Here is a 20287-nt window from a genome sequence, read left to right as displayed (position 1 = left end):
AAAGAAATCGACAGGGCAATTTGCCAATGGCCTAGCAACTAACTTATTTTTGCTGCCTAAAGCATGACCTTAAAACAGGTCTCAGGTGAAGCCTTGAGAGGATCAGAGAGAGGAGGTACAGGGTGGAAGATACACTACAAAAAGAAAGGGAGTGGAGAGGGTTAGGTAGGCGGAGCCATGATCCCTACAGGTGAAATAGGAGTCGAAAATAGACGGTCTCTCTCTACAATGGAGCCCACTGACTGCAGCCTGCGCCCTCCCTCTTGTCCAATGGAATAAGATGCAATAGAAACGGATGAACAGAATTCAGTCAAAGGGAATTTAAAAAAGGGGGTAGACCTTGTGGAGGCCTGCCGTCAAAGCCTAGCTGTGTCAAGATGCACAGGCAGGGTGACACATCTCTTTTCTTCCTATTACAAGCCATAAACATAATGGAACATCGTGATTAATATCAAATAAAGTCAGCAGCTTGAATTCATCACATGAATTTAATTGACATATTTAGCAACTTGTCGATTCAATAAAAAAGCCAAATGTTCTGGAAAGTGCTTTTTATTATGCACTTTTCTTTTTTTTTTACTAATGGAGGAGGAAAAAAAGTGAATGCATAATTCAAGAAGAGGTGTTTACCTTTTAGGTTTCCTCTCTTTTCCTCTAATGCCCTCATTTTTGGCCAAGTAACGAATTTGAAAATATAACGGATACTGTTGATAGATCAACTCAGACATTAGTAATGAATGTCAGTGTTAAGAGCAATCTTACAGGCAAGCAAAAGAAAAAGAAGAGGCAAATGTTACCATCACTCTGAGGAAGGTTTAGATGTATTGTACACTTTCATTATTTGTGATGAAGTACATAGCAACACTTTCCAAGATGGCACATTATATTAGGCCACTGGATGAGAATCCACTGCCCCGGCCTTAGTGGCTTTGCCATTCTAATGTAACCTTCTTTTTTTGTTTTGTTAATAGAGTGGCGAACCCCCCTTTCTGACTGCGATCGCTGGGCTTTCAGTATGCAAGCGCAGTTTGTTTCAACGGCTGTATAAATGCACAAGAACGGCGGACAGAGAGGAAAGGACGCTCAACTGAGGACATCTGGGATAACACATGAAAGAAAGAAGAGAACTGAAGCCTTGATCATTGCTACAGGCCTGTTTTTAAATATCCAAATTGAAATTCATTCAACTTCAAAAAGTTCCACTTAACGGTGCTGGTGACTTTGTATTATGGTGTTTTTCTGTATTCTTTATGTGTATGAATGATGGACAGAAATGGCATAAAGAATTCCCACCCAGACTCAAACAGGGCAGAATAATTAAGAAGTCTGTCTGAGATTATAGTGATCAACATCACCAGGAGGTAATAGGCAAAGTCCACTGTCGCTCCACCAGGTAGTAGGTACAGATCCAACATAATTTGTGAGAAGGGGAGAGTAGACTAGTCCTGTTTATTTCAACGGGCGCAATGAGCAATAACATCACCAGGATTAGGGGTTTAAATTCCAGTAGGGACACACTGTCAGAGTATACACACACTCTTGCATGGCACCTTCGATCAAAGCAACCACTGATTTGAATGTACTGCATTAAACAGGTTCCACAAGAAAATGCCATGTCATAGTGTAAAGAATTGTGTCTACATAATAGTAATACAAGAGTATCAGCACTTCTTCAAAGCACAGATTGTGATATGGGAATGGAGCTGGCTTACTTTGGTGTTCATGTTCTGGGAGAACTCCAGTATGGTGTCCACTCTTGTCCAGGCATCTGGGTGCTCTTTCAAGTGTGTCAGCACCTCTTGTGCCATTCTTTGCTGTAAAGCAGGACGGTTCATAAACAATAATATTTTAGAAATTAACAACAGCCATTTCTAGTCTTGCCTGTTTCACTGTCAAACAACCAAAGAGAAGAAATAAATAAAAAGCTGCTCAGTAAACGGTGTCACTGCTGCCAGACAACACTGCTGTTTGAAACGTGGTTTCTCCCAAAAAAAGAGCATAACTATGCACAATTGCACATCCTTAAAATGTTTTAGGCAAGGTGGTGGAACATGGGAGAATCAAAGTACAAATGCTTTAATCCTTTGTGTGCAGGCCTTTTTTTCTTTGGCAAGGTTCTAAGGTTCCACTCTTATGATATTTATAACTTTGATCACAAAATCATGACCTCAATTATCAATCGTGCTCTACCTACCTGTGGTCCCACCCCATGATACACACAGTTCACCACATTATCCAGCAGGTTGATATCCAGTTTCTGGTTGAAGTCCAGCAGCTGTTGCGCTGCATGGTCTGCTAACATTGTCATAATTGCTGGCATAGAGCTCTGCAAGGACAGGGGGAGGGACAGGGATTATGATAGCAGAAAACATTCAACAGGCAAAGTCATGTGAACGGCGTGTTTAGGTGCACAATTCCAAACAGCTGACTACCTTAGTTCAAACCGTGTGTGCCCCCCCTCTCTGTTATTCTAATTAGTTATGGTTGTGTTGTCACAAACCCAACAGTGTTCAAAATAAGCCAAAACGAGTACAAGAGAGCAGCGGTTGTTCCATGGGACTGTTGTTTGTTCAATCATGTGATGTTGGGACTTGAACCTGGGACTGTGGTTGCAATGACAAACAATCAATACTCAATTTATATGCCGCAAAGGCAGTCACAACTACTCCACAACAACAACAACAACCACCACCATTATATTATGTACACACTGCCAATGACATTGGCCCTTTAATTAAACAAACCAAACACCACCAAACTATTAGGTTCCGAACGGAACCCTGTTTATTTAAAACCGGAGGACAGGGTCCCCCTAAGGGATAACAGCGCCATCTGATGGCGCAACAGAGTAAAACTCATAAGCTCCCGAACGTCAAATACAAAATGTCGGGAGGGCTGTCAATCACAAACGAGGGCACCGCCCCCCGAGTGTATAAAAGCCCCCTGGGCCAGCATAGCTTCCTCTAAAGCCGCACCTCTGCCCGCAACAAGCGAACCGAGGGGCTTAAATCGGGGGACCCTGTCCTCCGGTTTTAAATAAACAGGGTTCCGTTCGGAACCTAATAGTTTATTGTCAAACCTCCAGACAGGGTCCCCCTAAGGGACTCATAAACACCCCGAGAAGCCATGCACCGACAGAACTGTCGTGAACCCAGACCACAACCTGAAAGAGTCACCGTCAACCGACGTGACCCCTCCCAGGAACCGGCCGACCCAGACCCACAGGGCCTGGGCGTGTCCAGACAGTAAAAAGACCCTGACAGACCGAGATCTGCCTTATGCACTAATAGCAGACATAGGTCTGCCTTATAATACTACAGTAAGATAAGGAAACAGTCAGGGTCCCCCCCAAGCCACCCAGGAACAGCGGCACGCTGTCCCAGGAAAGGGAGAGAAGAGAGCCGTCCCACTACACAGTAGATGGGGCAGCAGCACCCAGGACCGAATGCGCCAAAGCAGAAAGCGCAAGGTCCAAGTGATAGTAGGTCGCAAATGTGGAGGGCGAAGACCAATTCGCCGCAGCACAAATCTCATTAATGGAGACCCCCTTGGACAAAGCCCAAGAGGTCACCACACCCCTAGTGCTATGGGCCTTAAATGCCACCGGCACTTCAGACCCCGCACGGGCGTAAGCCAACTTAATAGCGTCCACAATCCAACTTGACAAAGTTGGTGTGGACACCGCTTTTCGTTGCCGAGCATTCAGAACAACAAAAAGCTGAGAAGTAGACCTGCTGTCCGCCGTCCTGTCACAATAGGCCTTCAAGGCCCTAACAGGACATAGACAATGAAGACGCCTATCCTCCTCCGAAGCAAACGGAGGAGGATGAAAAGCCGTCAGAACAACAGGGTCCTTCGGGACCACCCGGTTCTTCGGAACAAAACCCAAATGAGGTTTAAGAAGAACCCTAGAGTCATTATTGAGAAACCTCATACAATCATGACTCACTGAGAGCGCATGAAGGTCGCTCACTCGCTTTGCCGTAGACAAAGCCAGCAAAAGAGCCGTCTTGAAACTCAAATGCTTCAAGGAGGAACTCTCAATAGGTTCAAACGGTGCCTTGCATAGGCCCACCAGAACCACCTGTAGATCCCAAGAAGGGAACAACACTCTAGTCACAGGTCTCAAATGGTCGACACCATGCATGAACTGGACCACCTCAGGGATTTTAGACAAGCCTTTGCCTGCCACCCCCAGGTGACAGGCATCCAAGGCCGCTAAATAACCCCTCAAGGTAGAAAACGCCAGACCCAGGTCCAGGCGGTTCTGCAAGAAATCCAACACCCTCTGGGCTGGAGCCAAGTGAGCCACCACAGGAGGATCCTGAAGCTCACACCAGTCCAAGAAGGCATTCCATTTCCCATCATACAAAGCCCTAGTAGAGGAGGTTCTAGCACTCTGAATAGTAGCTACAACCGCTGGTGAGAAGCCTGCTGCCAACAGATTCTCCCTCTCACGGGCCAAACCCACAGGTCTAGGACCCGCGGGTCTGGATGGAAGATCTCGTCCCCTGCCTGGCGTAGCAGATCCCTGTGCAATGGGAGCTGCCAAGGGGACCGATAGAGCAGTGGGGTGATCAAGGACCTCCACACTCCCCAGGATGGTGCCACCAGAAGAACCTCCAGGTTGGCACACCTGATCCTCTCCAACGTGGGAAGGATCAGCTGCAGGGGCGGAAACGCGTAGAGAAGGCCCACCGGCCACTCGTAAGCGAACGCATCCGTCCCCAAGGGAGAAGGCCCCCTTACTGAGAAGTAAAGGGGACACTTCGAGTTCTCCTGGGAGGCAAAGAGATCGATCCGAGGCTGCCCGAACCTGGAGAAGATCTGCCTCACTACTGCCGGATGGAGTGACCACTCCTCGTAGCGAGGCTCCCCCCTGGACAACAGATCGGCGCCGCCGTTCTGAAGTCCCGGAACATGGGAAGCCCTGATGGACCTGAGACGCGGCACGCACCATAGAGCCATCTCCCGAGCCAGCTGATCCAGCGTGCGCGAGGATAGGCCGCCCTGTTTGTTGAGATAATACATGGCCGCCGTGTTGTCCGTCCTGACTAGGACATGGCAACCCTGGAGAAACGGTTCGAAGTACTTGAGCGCCAAGTAGATCGCCATCAATTCCAGATAATTGATGTGAAACTCCAACATAGCCGGAGTCCACAGACCCCTGGCTGAACGCCCCTCGTGGGTGGCACCCCACCCCGAGCGGCTGGCGTCCGTGGTAATCACCTTGCGTGACACCACCTCGCCCATGGAGACTCCAGTTGTCAACAACGCCTGATCCCTCCAAGGAACCAGAGCGTCCAAGCAGACCTGGCTGACAACCACTTTCCTGTAGCCCTGCCGGGAGGAAATCCTGAGTGCCAGTGTCCACCGCTGGAAAGGTCTCATATGAAACCTGCCCAAGCGCAGAAGTTGCACCGCTGAGGCCATCAGCCCTGCTAACTTCATACACTCCTTGTATCTGACCACCTGGTTCAGCTGAAAGGAGCGGAGACAAACCAGAAATCTGTCCACCCTCTCTGGTGAGAGGCGGGCAGACATCTCCACCGAGTCCAGAGATATCCCTATGAAGGAAATCTGCTGACAGGGTGTCAACATGCTTTTGCCAAAATTGACGTTGAAACCCAGAGACTTCAGGTGTGATAACACCAGATTGGTATGACGCGCCGCTTCTGAGCAGGAGGCGGCTGAAATCATCCAATCGTCTATGTAGTTTGCGAGTCTGACCCCCTGTCGCCTCAGTGGAGCTATGGCCGCTTCGGTCACTTTCACGAAAACCCGCGGGCTCAGGGAAAGGCCGAAAGGGAGGACCGTGTATTCGTACAGGCGCCCCTCGAAGGCAAACCGCAGGAACTTCCTGTGGGGGGGATAAATAAGGACGTGCTGATAAGCGTCCTTTAGATCCACTGAACAGTGGAAATCCCCCTGCCTCATTGATCTCATCAGAGCCTCTGACGTCAACATCCTGAATTTGAATTTTTTCAAGTGCTTGTTCAGAGCACGTAAATCCATAATCGGACGTAGCCCCCCCCCTTTTTTGGGGACCAGAAAATAACGGCTCCAGAAACCTAGACGGCTCTGATCCCGAGATAGCTCCACTATAGCGCCCTTGCGCAATAGCGAGCTTATCTCCTCTCTCAAGGCCTCTGCCTTCAAGCCACGGGCTCGAGTGTAAATAACCTTGCTGGAGAGAAAGGGTACTTCCGCGAACTGTAGCCTGTACCCCCGTGTCACCGTCCGAAACACCCATTGATTCGGATTGCAACATTTCCAATGCTCCGCACACCGAGCCAGCGTGTTGTTGAGCAAAGGAGAAGCCTTGGGGTTGTACAGAGTCCGCGTGACTAAAGGGTCGCGAGGAAGAGGTTCCGTTCCCAGAAGAGAAGTTTCCGTATCCGGTGGCCACCTCGCTGCGCAGCGAGGGGTCTCCGTGTCCGGCACTTTCATTTCCGTATCCGGTTGCCATCGCACCGGAAGGCGCGTGACCCCCGTATCCGGTAGGTTCGTTTCCGTATCCGGTAGAGACCAGAAACGTAACGCCCTCCTGGCCCCGCTCGTTAAAGATGCAGGGGGAACACAACGAGGAACCCGGGGGACAGGTTTTATTACATAAGAAACACAATCCCCGGCTTGGGGAAGTGTGTTTACGTTTAATACCTTTTCTAAGGCCTTTATTTTCTTCCTTACGGGAAGACGAGGCCGACCCTGGTTGTTGTGAAAAGCTGACTTCTTCCCTAACGTTAGCACCAAACCCCTGTCCTGTACTAAACTCGGCACTGCAGTGCCGCTCAGTGGAGACAGAGGAGTATTGCATAGAAGAGGAGTTGAAATGCTGTGAATAGGATCTAACGTAAGAGGAAGCATTTTGCAAAGAGAAACCCCTGGCTTGTACCCCGTCTGCCTGACTGGATAAAGCGGTGCTTTCTGAGCTGATAGAAAATCCAACCTGGACTTCTCTATACTGGCTGTATTCATGCAAAATGGAGTCGTCTGTGCTAATGCAGGAGGAGTCGAAATAAACAGGCATTGTTTCATCAACATACTCTTTATTTTTATTGGCACTGGACACAGAGGAGGAGGCACACATATTATTTTCTTGGCATGAGAAATAATTATATTGTCCACCCGCCTGCGTTTGATAGGGGGGGTCCCCTGAAAATTCAAGGGGGCCCCGCCAAGGTCCAATGTCACTTCCGCGACGGCTTCCCACGGGCCCTGTAGGAGCCGCTCGGTTTCCCGCCCCTGTGAGGGGGGCGAGGCTGTGAGCGGGCAGGAGCCCTCACCTCTCCGCGGGTGGGCCCCGCAGAGGAGGAGGGGGTCCTGGGGGGATGGGGTTTTCCCCTGCTGGAGGAAGAGCGCCCTCTGTCAGCATGACCTTGGGCCTTCCCTCGTCCCTGCCTGTCAGGTTTAGGCTCCTGTTTGGGCTCGGTGGTAGCCTCCAGGAGCTCCAGGGTGATCCTCTTGGCCTCCACCTCCTGGCGGAGGAGATCCAGTCCACCGCCCATCAAGGTGGTAGGGTGTCCGGGTAGGTCCTGCATGACCTTCGCGGTCTCCACCCCCGAGGAACCAGGTAGCTTGACTTTGTTGAGCCACCTTTGCCTCTCCGCCTGCATCGAATAGTCCATGCCATGTCCAAGCCATTCGATGGCATGGACATTCAGGTCCACCAGCATGCGGAGGGTCTTGTCCAACTCGGCTGCTGTGTCTTCAGGGACCCCCTCTAGCTCACCGAGGAGGCGCCTGGTAGAGGTGAGCAACAGCTGTGTAACGTTCAGTCCTCTGGCGGCCAGCGCAGAGGATCTGTAACAGTTCCTCACCAAGGCAGACTGTTTGTCGTCAAAATCAATGGCGAATCCAGGCGCCTTGTTCCCGACAGCCAGCTTGAATGGACAGCGACCGCCCGGTCCCGTCCGCTCGTGCTCTGGCTTGATGTTCCCCGCAAAGGACTGAGCGAGCAGCTTATCCATGGGGGGACACAGGGGGATCCCTATGCTCTCCGCGTTGAGGCAGTCAACAAGGAAAGGGAGCTTCGGGGGGTCCTTGTGAGTGGACCAGGTGGAATGCAGGGCCTCCGCAAACCCAGGCACCACAGGGATCTTCGCCATGCGTGGCGGTGGGGAAGGCTCCACGTCCTGGCCTAGGATGGGGACTCTGTCCCGGGGTCCAAGCGCTGGGGCTTCGAGCGGCAGCTCCAAGTCACATCTGATGGCGGCGCGCTCCAACACCGACAGCTCGTCCAGCGGGATCGAGTCTGGGTCGGGTGCTGTTGCTCCGCTCCCCCCTACTGGCGTAGTAGGGGGGATGGGAGCAGTATGGGCCGGGGAGAGCACAGCGGAGGAAGGAACCTCGGCATGAGGGACCTCCTTGGCTGCGTCTCCGCCCTGTCCGGAGGGGAGCTGAGGGTCTTCCTCCTCATACTCACCCTCGGACCCTTCCTCCGACATTCCAGGGTCGTAGTCGTCCTCCGCCTCATCTCCATCGCTGTCGTGCCAGGAGGACTGCATGGCGCGCTGCTGGGGGACGGAGAATGACTGAGGAAAATCACCGACGGTGAAGTGGCCAGAAGCACCGGGGTGGAACTCCTGGAAGGCGGCCTTCGTGGCGGGAACTGGCGGTGAAACCACTCCGAAGGCGGCCTTGCATGTCCTCTTCTTGGGCACGGCCCCAGTGCCAGGAGAGACATGAGCAACAGTGGAAGGGACCTCCGGTGGAGCGGGAGTGGAAACAGGTCCGCTAGCGCCGGGGCTACCGGTGCTAGAAAGGGCCGCATCCGCCGGAGGCCCAACCTCGTGGCGAGTAGCCGCGCTGTGGCGTACAGCGCTGACCGGCACACTAGGAGGGGTAGAGGGGGAAGGTCCAGCGACGAGAGCGGTGGCTAGGCCGAAGCCAGCGGAAGCGATCTCGTACCGGGCCCGGAGGGCTACCTCGTTGTAGCGGAGGCAGTCCACGCAGTTCACCCCCAAGGCTGGAGCTGGTGGAGACAGAGCAGCCAGGGCATGTCCTACCCCCTCGCAGACGATGCAAAAAGGGTGAGTGTCCTCCCTTGCGATGAGTCCTCTGCAAGCAGGGTTCCCACACTTCTTGGGCACCATAGCCAGCAAGTGGCTAGGGCTCGGTCCTCTGGGTCGTGGCGCAGACATGCTAGCGAGCTAGCTTAAGCTAAGCTAAGCTAAGCAAGGCTAACGCACAAATGACCGTCGAGAGAAGAAGCGTGAAGGAGAAACAGAGGAAACAAGTGAAACCAAGGAGAATAACTGAAGAAATTAGACGTTAAAGTGGGAGAATATTCTAAAGAGGCCTGTGGCCGACTTCCTAGCCGTCGCTTTAAGCTTAAACTTTAAAATAATAATGGCTGAGTTCGCAGTACTCTAGTTGCGGTAAGCAGAGGTGCGGAAAGAGGAAGCTATGCTGGCCCAGGGGGCTTTTATACACTCGGGGGGCGGTGCCCTCGTTTGTGATTGACAGCCCTCCCGACATTTTGTATTTGACGTTCGGGAGCTTATGAGTTTTACTCTGTTGCGCCATCAGATGGCGCTGTTATCCCTTAGGGGGACCCTGTCTGGAGGTTTGACAATAAACATAGTACTTGGTCTCACTTATTTAAAGTGGTTTTACACACACCATCCACACCACCTAGTACATTGTAAACAATGTAGTTTAACATAGTGAACCCAACAACAACCACGTGCCGACAAGACGACGTCACATTGTTTACATCTGCAAACGAACACTCCTCCCAAAATGTGACCACAAAGTAGGCAGGTAACATGAAACAAGGAGCAGACATCACTCACTGTAGTGTACTTCATACACATTTCTCAAGTTCAACATAAACACAACACGCTGCGTCACCATGCACTTTACCGCCGGCTATACAATCCTGTCAACCTAGCAAACAATTTGTGTAATTCTCCCTCCCTTCGCAAGGCAGCTTGTTATGTTAATAACGTTCCCACTTCCCAGCAACACCACCACCAGTTCACCCGATCAACAGTGGTCCTTCTTCGCTGATGGTTGCCACTTGCCACTATCACCATGGCAACCAGGCAACGCTCCAACCACTCCCACCAGGAAGGCGGAGGAGATTTTTTTTCTCTCTTCTTTTTAACAATATATAAGTATGCATCATCTACCTAAACACAATTTGCATCACTTTAGTTATAACCCATTGCAATTTGCAACAACTTCATGAGACTCTGCACGGGAAATCAGCAGAGTACCCAGCAGTGGTGGAAAAAGTACTCGCATGTAAAAATATCAATGCAATATAGAAATACAAGTAAAAGCCCGGAATTCCAAAATGTACTTGAGTAAAAGTACAAAAGAATCCATATCAAAATGTACTTAAAGTACCAAAAGTAAAAGTATTCATTGTGCAGAGTGTCCCATTTCTCAAGTTGTATAAAAAATGTATAAAAAATATTTTGAAAATGGACAAAGTTTAAATAGGGCTTAATGTATGTTGTTTTGTAATAATAATCAAAACCTTCAAAGTAACGTCTTCAAATAAGTGTAGTGGAGTAAAAGTGCAATATTATGATCCGAGATGTAGTGGAGTAGAAGTAAAAGTATTGGAAATACTCCAGCAAAGTACAAATACCTCAAAATTGTACTTGCAGTACTTAAGTAAATGTACTCAGTTACTTTACACCACTGAACTTGACATCCGCTATCAACAACACACACACACACACACACACGCACACACACACACACAAACACAAGCCAGCAGCAGCCAGTCAGTGATTTTGCACAGGGGGAACCATAGGAGAGGCATGGATTTGCAACACAGCGTTGGATTTCCATTCATCAGCAGGACCTACAACACGCACGCTTTGAAGGTGCAGCGTCGCTGAGTTGTGTATTTAGACAGTCTGACAAGTGCTTCACCTAATCCTTTAAAAGTGCAGCTACGTTATACGATGTGTGCCATTAGCTAGCAGTGTTGTTATCGTTAGCCTTAACGTCATTGATTGACGCTGCCCTCGCTGCATTCAAAAATATATAATTCTAAAACAGTATTGTGTTATTTACTTTAATCAAACTACATTACTTTTTGAACCCCGTTAAACCAGTCAAGGCAAACATTTACAGCATGGTTGCAACCCCAGCAGCAGTTACCTACCTAAAAGTCCGAGGCTCTGACTGAAAACAGTGTCTTTTTGCCCAAGAGGATCTACCAGATCTTAGTGATCAAACTGTTGTATCACTGTAGATCAGAAAACCTCCTAATATCTCTGCAACGGTTGACTGGAGAGCTCCAGTTATCCAGTAGTACTGAGTGATGGCTGGCTGATAAGGACCAGTGATGTTGTGGTTGGATTCCCCCAAACTATTGTCACGGCAGGCTCAGGACTTCTATGTTGTCACTCCGATGCATTTTTCGAAATAAAACAAACCTTGATTCACAAAAAAAATAATTGTTTTAACTGAAGTGATTTTGCAGCGGGGCGGAATAGAGATGGTTGTGTTCTGCCTGCGCCGCCTCTCTCTCCCCTCTCTCAAGCAACTAAACTCGTAACCGGTTGAAACCGGTTCAGACTGGGAGATTCCATCTCGGTTTAGTTTTCAGCCGATGGCGCCGCGGAAAGTTTGGACCGGGGCTACGCCCCTGCCGGGCCGCGATTGGCTCCGCCCTGCGATGTTTACTTCCGCATCGGGGTCCCATTGGACGCGGCGGCTGTCAGTCCGTTTCAATTCGCTCAAGCGCCCACGCGACCACTCCGCCCGTGGAGAAAAAGAGGGCAGACTCTCGTGCAGAGAATGGACTTCGATGACTCCAGTGAACACAGCATAGAATATAGCCCAGGCCGCTACACCAGTGGTTTTCAACCCTTTCTCATGATATCAAGGCCCATTATTTATTTGGAATTTGAGCCACGGGTCACCATTTGATGACATTTCGCCTCTCAGACCCAAAAGTTACAATATTTTGTAGTCTTTTGGGTAAGATTTTGTCCACAATCCATTTGGTTTAATTTTACACTCTTGAGAGTTAAAGATCTAAATTATAAGGGTCCATTTGGTTACCAACTCTCCATCAGTTCGCTGGGAACCACCTGGAACCCCCTCGAGGACGACTGGGTGGTCCCCGGACCACTGGTTGAGAACCACTGCGCTACACCGTTGCTTGCTGCTACTTTAGTTCATAATATACGGTGTAACAACGCTATTCATTTCTTAAAATGTTCTATTATTGATGAATGTACATGTACAACACAATATTATTACTCTTTGATGCACTTTACCGAAACCGAGGCGCTCGTGATGTTTTTTGCGCATTCTGAATGTATATTGCATTAATTAAACAGTGAAATGTTAACGCGAATTAAGCCACATTGTTGTGCGGAGCGTCTAAAGATAAAACAACAATATAGCAAAGCGTTTGCCTGTTGCTTGTAAGCTGGTAATTTTCCACCAGCCACGAGTGGGAGTGGTTATGATCATGAACGCACGAGGTTTAGAAAAACGACCTGCGAGTGCTTAGAATTGTCCCCCTCATAATGTTAAATAAAGTGTACAGACAGGCGGACATCGGACCAATGCGGCGTGGACAGTTGTCACTTTGGTGTAACATCGCACTTTAATTGTCCGACGTATTAATTAGAGTAATGCGCCGCTGTCAGTGGAGAGAGGATGCAAACATGACAGCGTCTCTCTCTCTCTCTCTCCCTCTCTAGTCTCTCTCTCTGCTGTCACGTGACCAAGCGCGCTACTTGATGGAAAAATACTGGATTTGGTGTGTAGTGGAGACAGTAGAGACAACCCTAGTAAAGTCATTCAGGGAGGATTTCGAAGGGCGTTTTATAATTTTACCCAGCAACACACACCTCTGATTTTATGTTCTTTCATTTGGATCTGTTATAAACGATTGCCGTTGCTCCTTGCATGTTTGAAACAATGTTGCATTGTTCAAACTGTCATCTGGGCTTTTGAGTGCACTGCATTGCACAACATGCATTTCAGACATGTAGGCCAGCATTCAGTTTGGTATAGACATATAGGCCAGTTCAGACATATTTCAAAGTGCATTTTGGAATCAGAATATAAAAACGACTATAACCGGCTGTATTGTTTTTTCCTTGTGTGTGTAAACGCCTTTTAGTATCAAAATAATGGAAATTGTGTCCCCTTATAGTATTATTTTATGTAAATCATGTATTGCCCCCTGTTGTGATTATGAATATTAGGCAAATCTTGCATCAACAGCCTATCACAGTCACACACAGTGATGAAGCACATGAGGAGCCCATAGCCTGCTTACCAACAACTTGATTAAAAATATGAATTGATTCATATTGTGTTGATTGATTGTTGATTAAATGAAATGTTTTAATCTTGTTGACCGTTGCATTCCTAGAATCGTCTTGTCAACCCCAAGAAAATCATTCACAATCACTTAACAACCCAGACACCAAAACAGGTCAGCACACTTTTCAGGAACTTATAGTCTTTGAATGACCTCTGCAGGTTCAAGTCAACAGTAGAAGAATAGAACTAAAACCATTATTCACCTATACACTATTTGTCATTAGCCTAGTAAACCACACGGCTACAAGGCTAATCTGTCATATAGGAGTGTTATCTACACTAATAGTTTTTGCAGTCATGTTTATTTATATTTTGAGGCTTTCATAGGCCACTACAGTATTTGTTCATTTGGATATGGCAACAATTACAATGGAATGTATATGCTGTTGAAGTTGCATCTCTTGTGATCCATTAGGTCACTATGAAGGTGACTTTCTCAGCATTAAAAAAAGAACCACAGCTGCATGACATTTTGCTCAGACACTGAAATTAAATTACAATTATTAAAAGCAGAACAACTGGATTATAAGTGAATGCAACATGCTGATTGGTTAGAGACCCAGGTTGGACAGTTGCTGAGAGTAATGTTTAGCCATATTGTTGGACCTGTGAACTATTTGTGGACTTGGCTCCAGGCCCTTAAACTAAAGTCACTATAATGTTCTCATAATAGACCATTAGAAAATTTGATATGTTAGACAAAAACAATTTAGCTATGGCTATAGCTGAGTGAGTTAAGACTGGACAAATCAGGTAAATTAATCATAATGATTTAATTGTGGTTATGAAAAGAGTCTCTGTCAATGAGGCTGAGTTTCTGTCTTTCTTCAGTGCTGGAATTCATTGTTACACATGTGTGAGGTTTGGATGTGAGTAACCTCGCTCAGGATTAGGCTGGCTAAATCTTGTTCTGTCTGGTCGTGGCAGGCCAGGCCATTTACATATATTATCATTACATCACAGTTGGGGGCTGACCCTCATGTGCCAATCAAAAACAAAACTTAATACTAGAAGTACTACTAGCATACAAACAGCACCTTTTTATTGTCATGAACTTCCCTCCCAGTTCTTGTCAACATCTAATATCACACTGAACATTACTATTTGGGAAGCTTAGGCTATATTATATCCAAAATGGAAACAAGGCAATGTGTTGTTATTTAGAATCCCTTGGGCTGGCAAAGGTAAACATGGCAACAAAATAGAGTATGTCAATCATACTGTATTTGGTTAGTTAACACAAGTTAACATATCATGGCAGGCAAAAATAAATGTTTTAACATAAGGTTAATGTTCAGTTGGTGACAGTGAGCAGCATACAATATCTTGATTTCACATTTTGCAGAAAACAATCACTGTCATGCTGAGTAGCTTACTACAACACTTTATGTAAACAAATAACAGTGCCATCTTGTGTCATTCAGCTGTGCATGAGCTTGCAGAATGTAAAATGCAAACCTGGAGTGCCCTCTACTGGCAGGAAGAGAAATTGTTTTTTGGGGTCACCCTGTTGTAGTATCATGCACACTAAGTCGTAGAGGAGTAGTAGTAGTAGAGCTGCAGTAATTCAACAGACAGCTGGATTTCTAGTTATTTAACTGGCATCATGTATGTCATCTACATCTAGATGTAGCTTGGATCTCTGTCCAAAACGTGTTGGAACTGTTTTGAACTGAATATGTTGCCCTTAAGTGTCAGTATTTATTTGGCTCACAAAAGACACCTTTGCTTGTGCAGTGCGGAGGATCTACCACCAGATCTCTGGAGATGACACCTGGCAACATGGATGTGACTGTGAAATGAATGCAACAGTGGCCTTTTACAACTCCCAAAGTGGACCTCTACATCTGAGACTGACCAAACCGGGGAAGCTGAGGTTGTATGTACAGTATCTGCAGTTCAAAATGTGAGGTGGGTGGGGTACAAGAAGAGGTCCTAGTCGTATGGGGGATCTTCAGCAACTACATCCTTTCTGCTTATGTTCTCCAGCAGCAGAAAGGACAAAAGAACAACGTAGCCTATGTCATTCCATCCTCTTTATAACGCATGCTTTTCCTGCTTTCTGAAAGCAGGAAAAGCTGTTATAAAGGTCAAAGAACCATATACGGATAAACTTTTACACTTAAACTTAAATACAAATTAGGCTACTTGAGATTGTGAACTTTTTTCTTAAAGGGCCACTTCACCTCTGGTACAACCAGATCTTATTTTATTGTTGTTTGAGACACAATCAACACAATCCTGAGCAAAAAATAACTCAGGATTGTGTTGATTGTGTCCCAAACAACAATAAAATGAGATCTACTTGTCCCAGTGGTGAAGTGGCCCTTTAAATTTGAGTCCCAGAGGGTTTTTAGCCAACTACTTTTACACCTTTTTCGCCCAATTTAGTCGTTATGCCAATTGATTCCTCCCCAGACACATTTCTGTGTTGTCACTGCTGTTGTATCCTACTGACTCACCTGCCAGTGAGGAGCCCCCACCAGGAGGATGTAGAGCCTTCGTCCTACTCCTCCCGCCCAACACTCCCTGCTGACAGGCGCCGCCCCAGCCCATAGGAATACATGCAATGTATATCACCCTCCCCGTCCAGCTTCCCTCCCCCGAACACAGACCAATTGTGTTCGCACAGACGCCCGACATAGCCGATTGCACCACAGGGGATTCGAAGTTTATAATACCTTTATTACTACCACCACAGCCACTTTGACTGTTCAATTGCAGGAGTGTATGAGGCACATGTATCTATTCTGCATCTAGCTTAATATAATATATTTTAATATAATAAAATTTAGAGTGAACATCTTTAACTCAAATATTTGCTTCTGGGGGCCCCTGGAACAAAATATTTTGAGATGGGGTTCCGACTCTGAGCCAAATACATATCATTTCGGAGGTCCTTGACATGACAAAGTTTGAGAACCACTGATAGGCCTATAGCAACATTTTTCAGAAAACGGTTAGGATTTAGAAGACATTTGTAGAATCGGCCTAATGGGCCTATATCAGTGGTTCTCAAACGTTGTCATGTCAAGGACCCCCAAAATGATATGTATTTGGCCGTGGACCCCCATCTCAAAACATTTTTTTCCAGGGACCCCCAGAAGCTAATATTTGAGTTAAAAATGTTCACTCTGAATTTGGTACTTGCCTTAATCTAGATGCAGAATAGATACACGCATATGAGGCCTCCACTTGGAGCCTGCAGTTCCTCAAATGGGCAGCAGTTGGAGCCAATGGATTGGAAAGTAGAGGGCTCCACCATACCTTTTAACTCCACACCTCACCCCTTCAACCCTATACTGTAGCGTAGCCTATATGTATTAGTCAATAATTCACACATTTTAGGTTTGTCTCTGTTATAGACAAATACAGTACAAGTATAGTCAATACAATTGAAATGTATTACAGTACAAGTAGTTAAACACCCTGCCTAAAAGGAACATCCCAATAAGACTTGTTACGGTCTTTTTTACATTGGAAGCCGTCAGTATTTAATTCATGACAATTCAGATCAGCATATTTTGCTGCTAGAAGTACAAGATCTACACAAAAGGTTAATAGAGCAGGGTGAGTAGCTATTATGTAATATTTACTTCAATTTGTGTCTCTGTTATGAAGTAACAGTAAGGGTGCTGAAACATGTTTAATTTACATCTGAAGATAAAATACACCAGTATTTCATTACTGTGGATTTCTTGACTGAAGGGATTTGTAGACCAGGATGTACAGAGAAAGCTTTGTTTGTTTTCTGATATTGTGTGGTGATTCCCTTCCTGATGAATCAGTCATCAGCATCACTCATCTCATGCATGGACTGCAAATGTATTTCCAAACAAAATGAACATATGGGTGAAATGTCTTTTTAAGTGTCCCTTGCTTCCAAACTATAAATAGGACCATATAATCCACAAATCTGGAGACATTTTTAATCTGCTGTTTGTGGATGAAAGAAAGAAAATGGTATGACAGGGAGAGTCTGTTAGAGATTTGTGATTTTTAGGCTAATCCACTGTCTCTGGTTATTCTGATCCTGCCTAACTGCATTTAATGGCAAGTCTAAGAAATAATGAATGTATCTAAAACAACGCAATAAAAGTTAAATAACAAAACAAATCTAATAAAAATAATTCATTGTGATTGCTTGGAATCTTGTTGATGTAGGCCTACCTGTAGGAATTGAAGTGTTGCAGTCATCCAAAGTAACTATGTAGAGGACGTCAATCAAAATGTCAGTGGTATAAAAGGTAGAAATATCATGACAAACTGACAATAAGAGATGTATTCTGGAGAAAAACTTTAAAAAAAAAAAGTTAGGTCTTGAAATAGTGAAAGTGAGGTAGCATACTTATAACTTGACAACTCATCTCAGCATTTATGATGGTGTTTCTGAACCAATGCAAGGATATACATCCCAAAGAGTAGCATCAGATGTTTTGACAGATATAGTCACAGATATATTTTTTATGCAACTCTAACTGTAATTTCTCTTTATGGCCATCATCAGATGTCACTCAATTGTCGTTTACAAGCTGCACCTGTGGCAAATATCAGTCTGTTGCTGGGTCAAAAGTATCAGTAGCAAATACCACTAGTAATAGTATTGGTAATGGTAGGCCTACTACTAGTACTAGTAGGACAAAGCAATGTCCATCATGTCCTAAATCTTTGAAGTGTTTCCTTTAAGAAGTGGATGTTATTATAAAGATATTGTACAGCATTCTCACAACTGAACTGAACTGAGCTTTGCAGCACATGTATGCTGTATAGTGGTGGCTATTTACTGAGAAAATCGAATTGATTAACAGTTGCAGTATCTTTGCACTTCTGAATTACAGACAACTAAATACTGTGTACTGTACAAGAAAATATGTAACTTGGCTGACCTCTATGGTAAATTATATCTACTTTGTTCTATCCATCAAGTTGAGAGAAGTCAGTTACATTTTACATTTTCACCGCATGACCCTGTCTTCTCCAATAGGGAAAAAATGTCCGGGGCCAAATGTTGGGTCAGAAGATTATAATGGATTATTATTGTTGTTAACAATTATAGAAATAACAAAAATACACTAGAAAGAGCTGAAAATTAAAAGGAAGCTGCCTCATGTATGAATTAATCACCACTAATAATAAAAGATGTGTTGTTGGTTCCATTATGTCACTCAGCTGAAAAGCCTAACCAAAAGGCAACATTATCATAACAATGCAAATACACCATATTAGGCTCAGTAAAACATTCTAGGCCACAACAGTGACTCTCAATGGGTTCTGTATACTGGGGCATGAACCTTTCATAGCCGATAAAGTTAAGACCCAATTTATTAAGTGACTTCATATTCCCATATTCAAGTGATACCTGTGTATGTCTGCAACCCAGTCAGTATACATCTCACAGAACATTTGTTAGTACTGGCTCACTGGTTTACGAAACACTGGAGATTTACAGTATGACCTTGCTCAAACCGTTGCTAAAATGGCGTGCATACACCAAAACAGATTGGATTCATAAGAGAGACAATTTTAGAAATGGAGATCAGAGGTGATATGGAAAACCACTGACTGCAGACACAGTATGAATACAGCCTGTACTATCCATATCCTTATTGTTGTGTCTTTCTAGTCATTAAAAATACTTGTAGTGTATAAAGGAGCTTGATCTTCTGAAACAGGACACACATCATGATGACAACACAGCACGTCTTATTATAGATGTTTCCATGTCCATTGTTCCAATACACCTTTGGCACACTGACAAGTGAGGAGGAGCAATGCAATGCACCACTGCATTTAACACGTGGGTGATATATTTCTGACCTTCACATGTACTGTCAGTCCCATCAGGGGCGGGAGGGGCTGGTAATCAGGACATTGTCACTGCTACCATGCAACAAAAACAAAAACTCCCAAATGCAGGAAGATAAAGCATGGGGCAGTTGTTATTGCAGTTATCAGCGGGAACCTCCTATAGATGCTACAAATACAGTACATGCAAGACATAACTACACTTGCAATCTCATATTGCTTTCACAAATTAATATAGCTCTATGAGGTGTACGTGTGGTGACACATTTCAGCAGAGTGGTCGGACATCAAGATCAAACAGAAGGGATCACACTTGAAGAGGTCAATCAAGATGGGACTCAAACCCACAATCTGACAGATTATGGGTTTGAGGCTTAAGGCCGACACCTTAAACCCGATTTATACTCTGTTGTAAGACGGTGTTACACATCAAGAATAGCCAATCTACAAGTTCAGTGAGCTTGTAGATTGGCTATTTTCGGCATGTGACACTGTCCTACAACGGAGCATAAATTAAGCATTATTCATTAGGCCACTGTAGCTAAAGAAATCATATTTATACATTATCGAAACTGTCATACCAAAAATGTCATTTCCTTTCTTTTCTTCTGGAAAGAGTCAAGCAGCAAGGAGGTAGAATAAGTTAATTCATTCACACAGTACTTGATGCCATGACAGTGAAAAGGAGAGAATATGGCTGCTTAGGACCAGTTGTGGTTGAAGTCTTGCAGACCACAGGGGAGCGTTAATCCAGTATCTGTGTATCTGTTTCTGAGATGCATAAAATGTCCCCTGCCTCCATCCTTGTTGTCCCATGGACATCCAAACATTACAGAATGAGATCCGTCCATTTGTGAAATGCACCATATTAATTGGGGAGAATACAAAATGCACTCGCTCCAAAAAACATGTACAGTGTTGAATTGTACAGGAAATTGAAGAACCATGGCACAGAGCAGATCCTGATTATAGTTGCAATTCTAATTCAGATTTTTAACACATTAACTAGAAAATAAATGAAGAGGGGTGTAAATCCTGTTTTTACTTGCGTTTGTGTCAATTTAACTTGAGATATTGAGATAAACACGCAAAGACAGAGACATATATATTTCTGCAGATAGACAAAGGGATGGATCTAGACAGACAGACATATGAATAGATAAACACA

At 45.6% G+C, this 20287-nt stretch overlaps 1 protein-coding gene across 7 annotated transcripts in view; it reads right to left on the bottom strand.

The window, feature by feature from the left end:
• Positions 1-11493, bottom strand: part of xpo1b (exportin 1 b) — a 36448-nt gene extending 24955 nt beyond the window's left edge. For 3 of the 7 annotated variants that reach the window (XM_080741102.1, XM_080741099.1, XM_080741103.1), the window contains exons 1-4: positions 11129-11140; positions 1713-2326; positions 631-704; positions 340-410 (exon numbers count right to left, since the gene is read on the bottom strand). Coding sequence is in view for 1 of the 7 variants with exons in the window: in XM_080741097.1 (XP_080597223.1) it covers positions 1713-1814; positions 2195-2320 (228 nt within the window). In the remaining 6 variants the exon portion in view is untranslated. Of the gene's footprint in view, positions 1-339; positions 411-630; positions 705-1712; positions 2327-11128 lie in introns of those variants that run through there. The other 4 variants (XM_080741097.1, XM_080741098.1, XM_080741100.1 and 1 more) reach the window with 4 other exon arrangements.
• Positions 11494-20287: the final 8794 nt, after the last annotated feature.

This window comes from Nannobrachium achirus (genome assembly GCF_963921795.1).
Source record: "Nannobrachium achirus genome assembly, chromosome: 13".
In the NCBI taxonomy this organism is placed as follows: domain Eukaryota; kingdom Metazoa; phylum Chordata; class Actinopteri; order Myctophiformes; family Myctophidae; genus Nannobrachium; species Nannobrachium achirus.
This window is presented reverse-complemented; position numbering and strand designations above follow the sequence as displayed.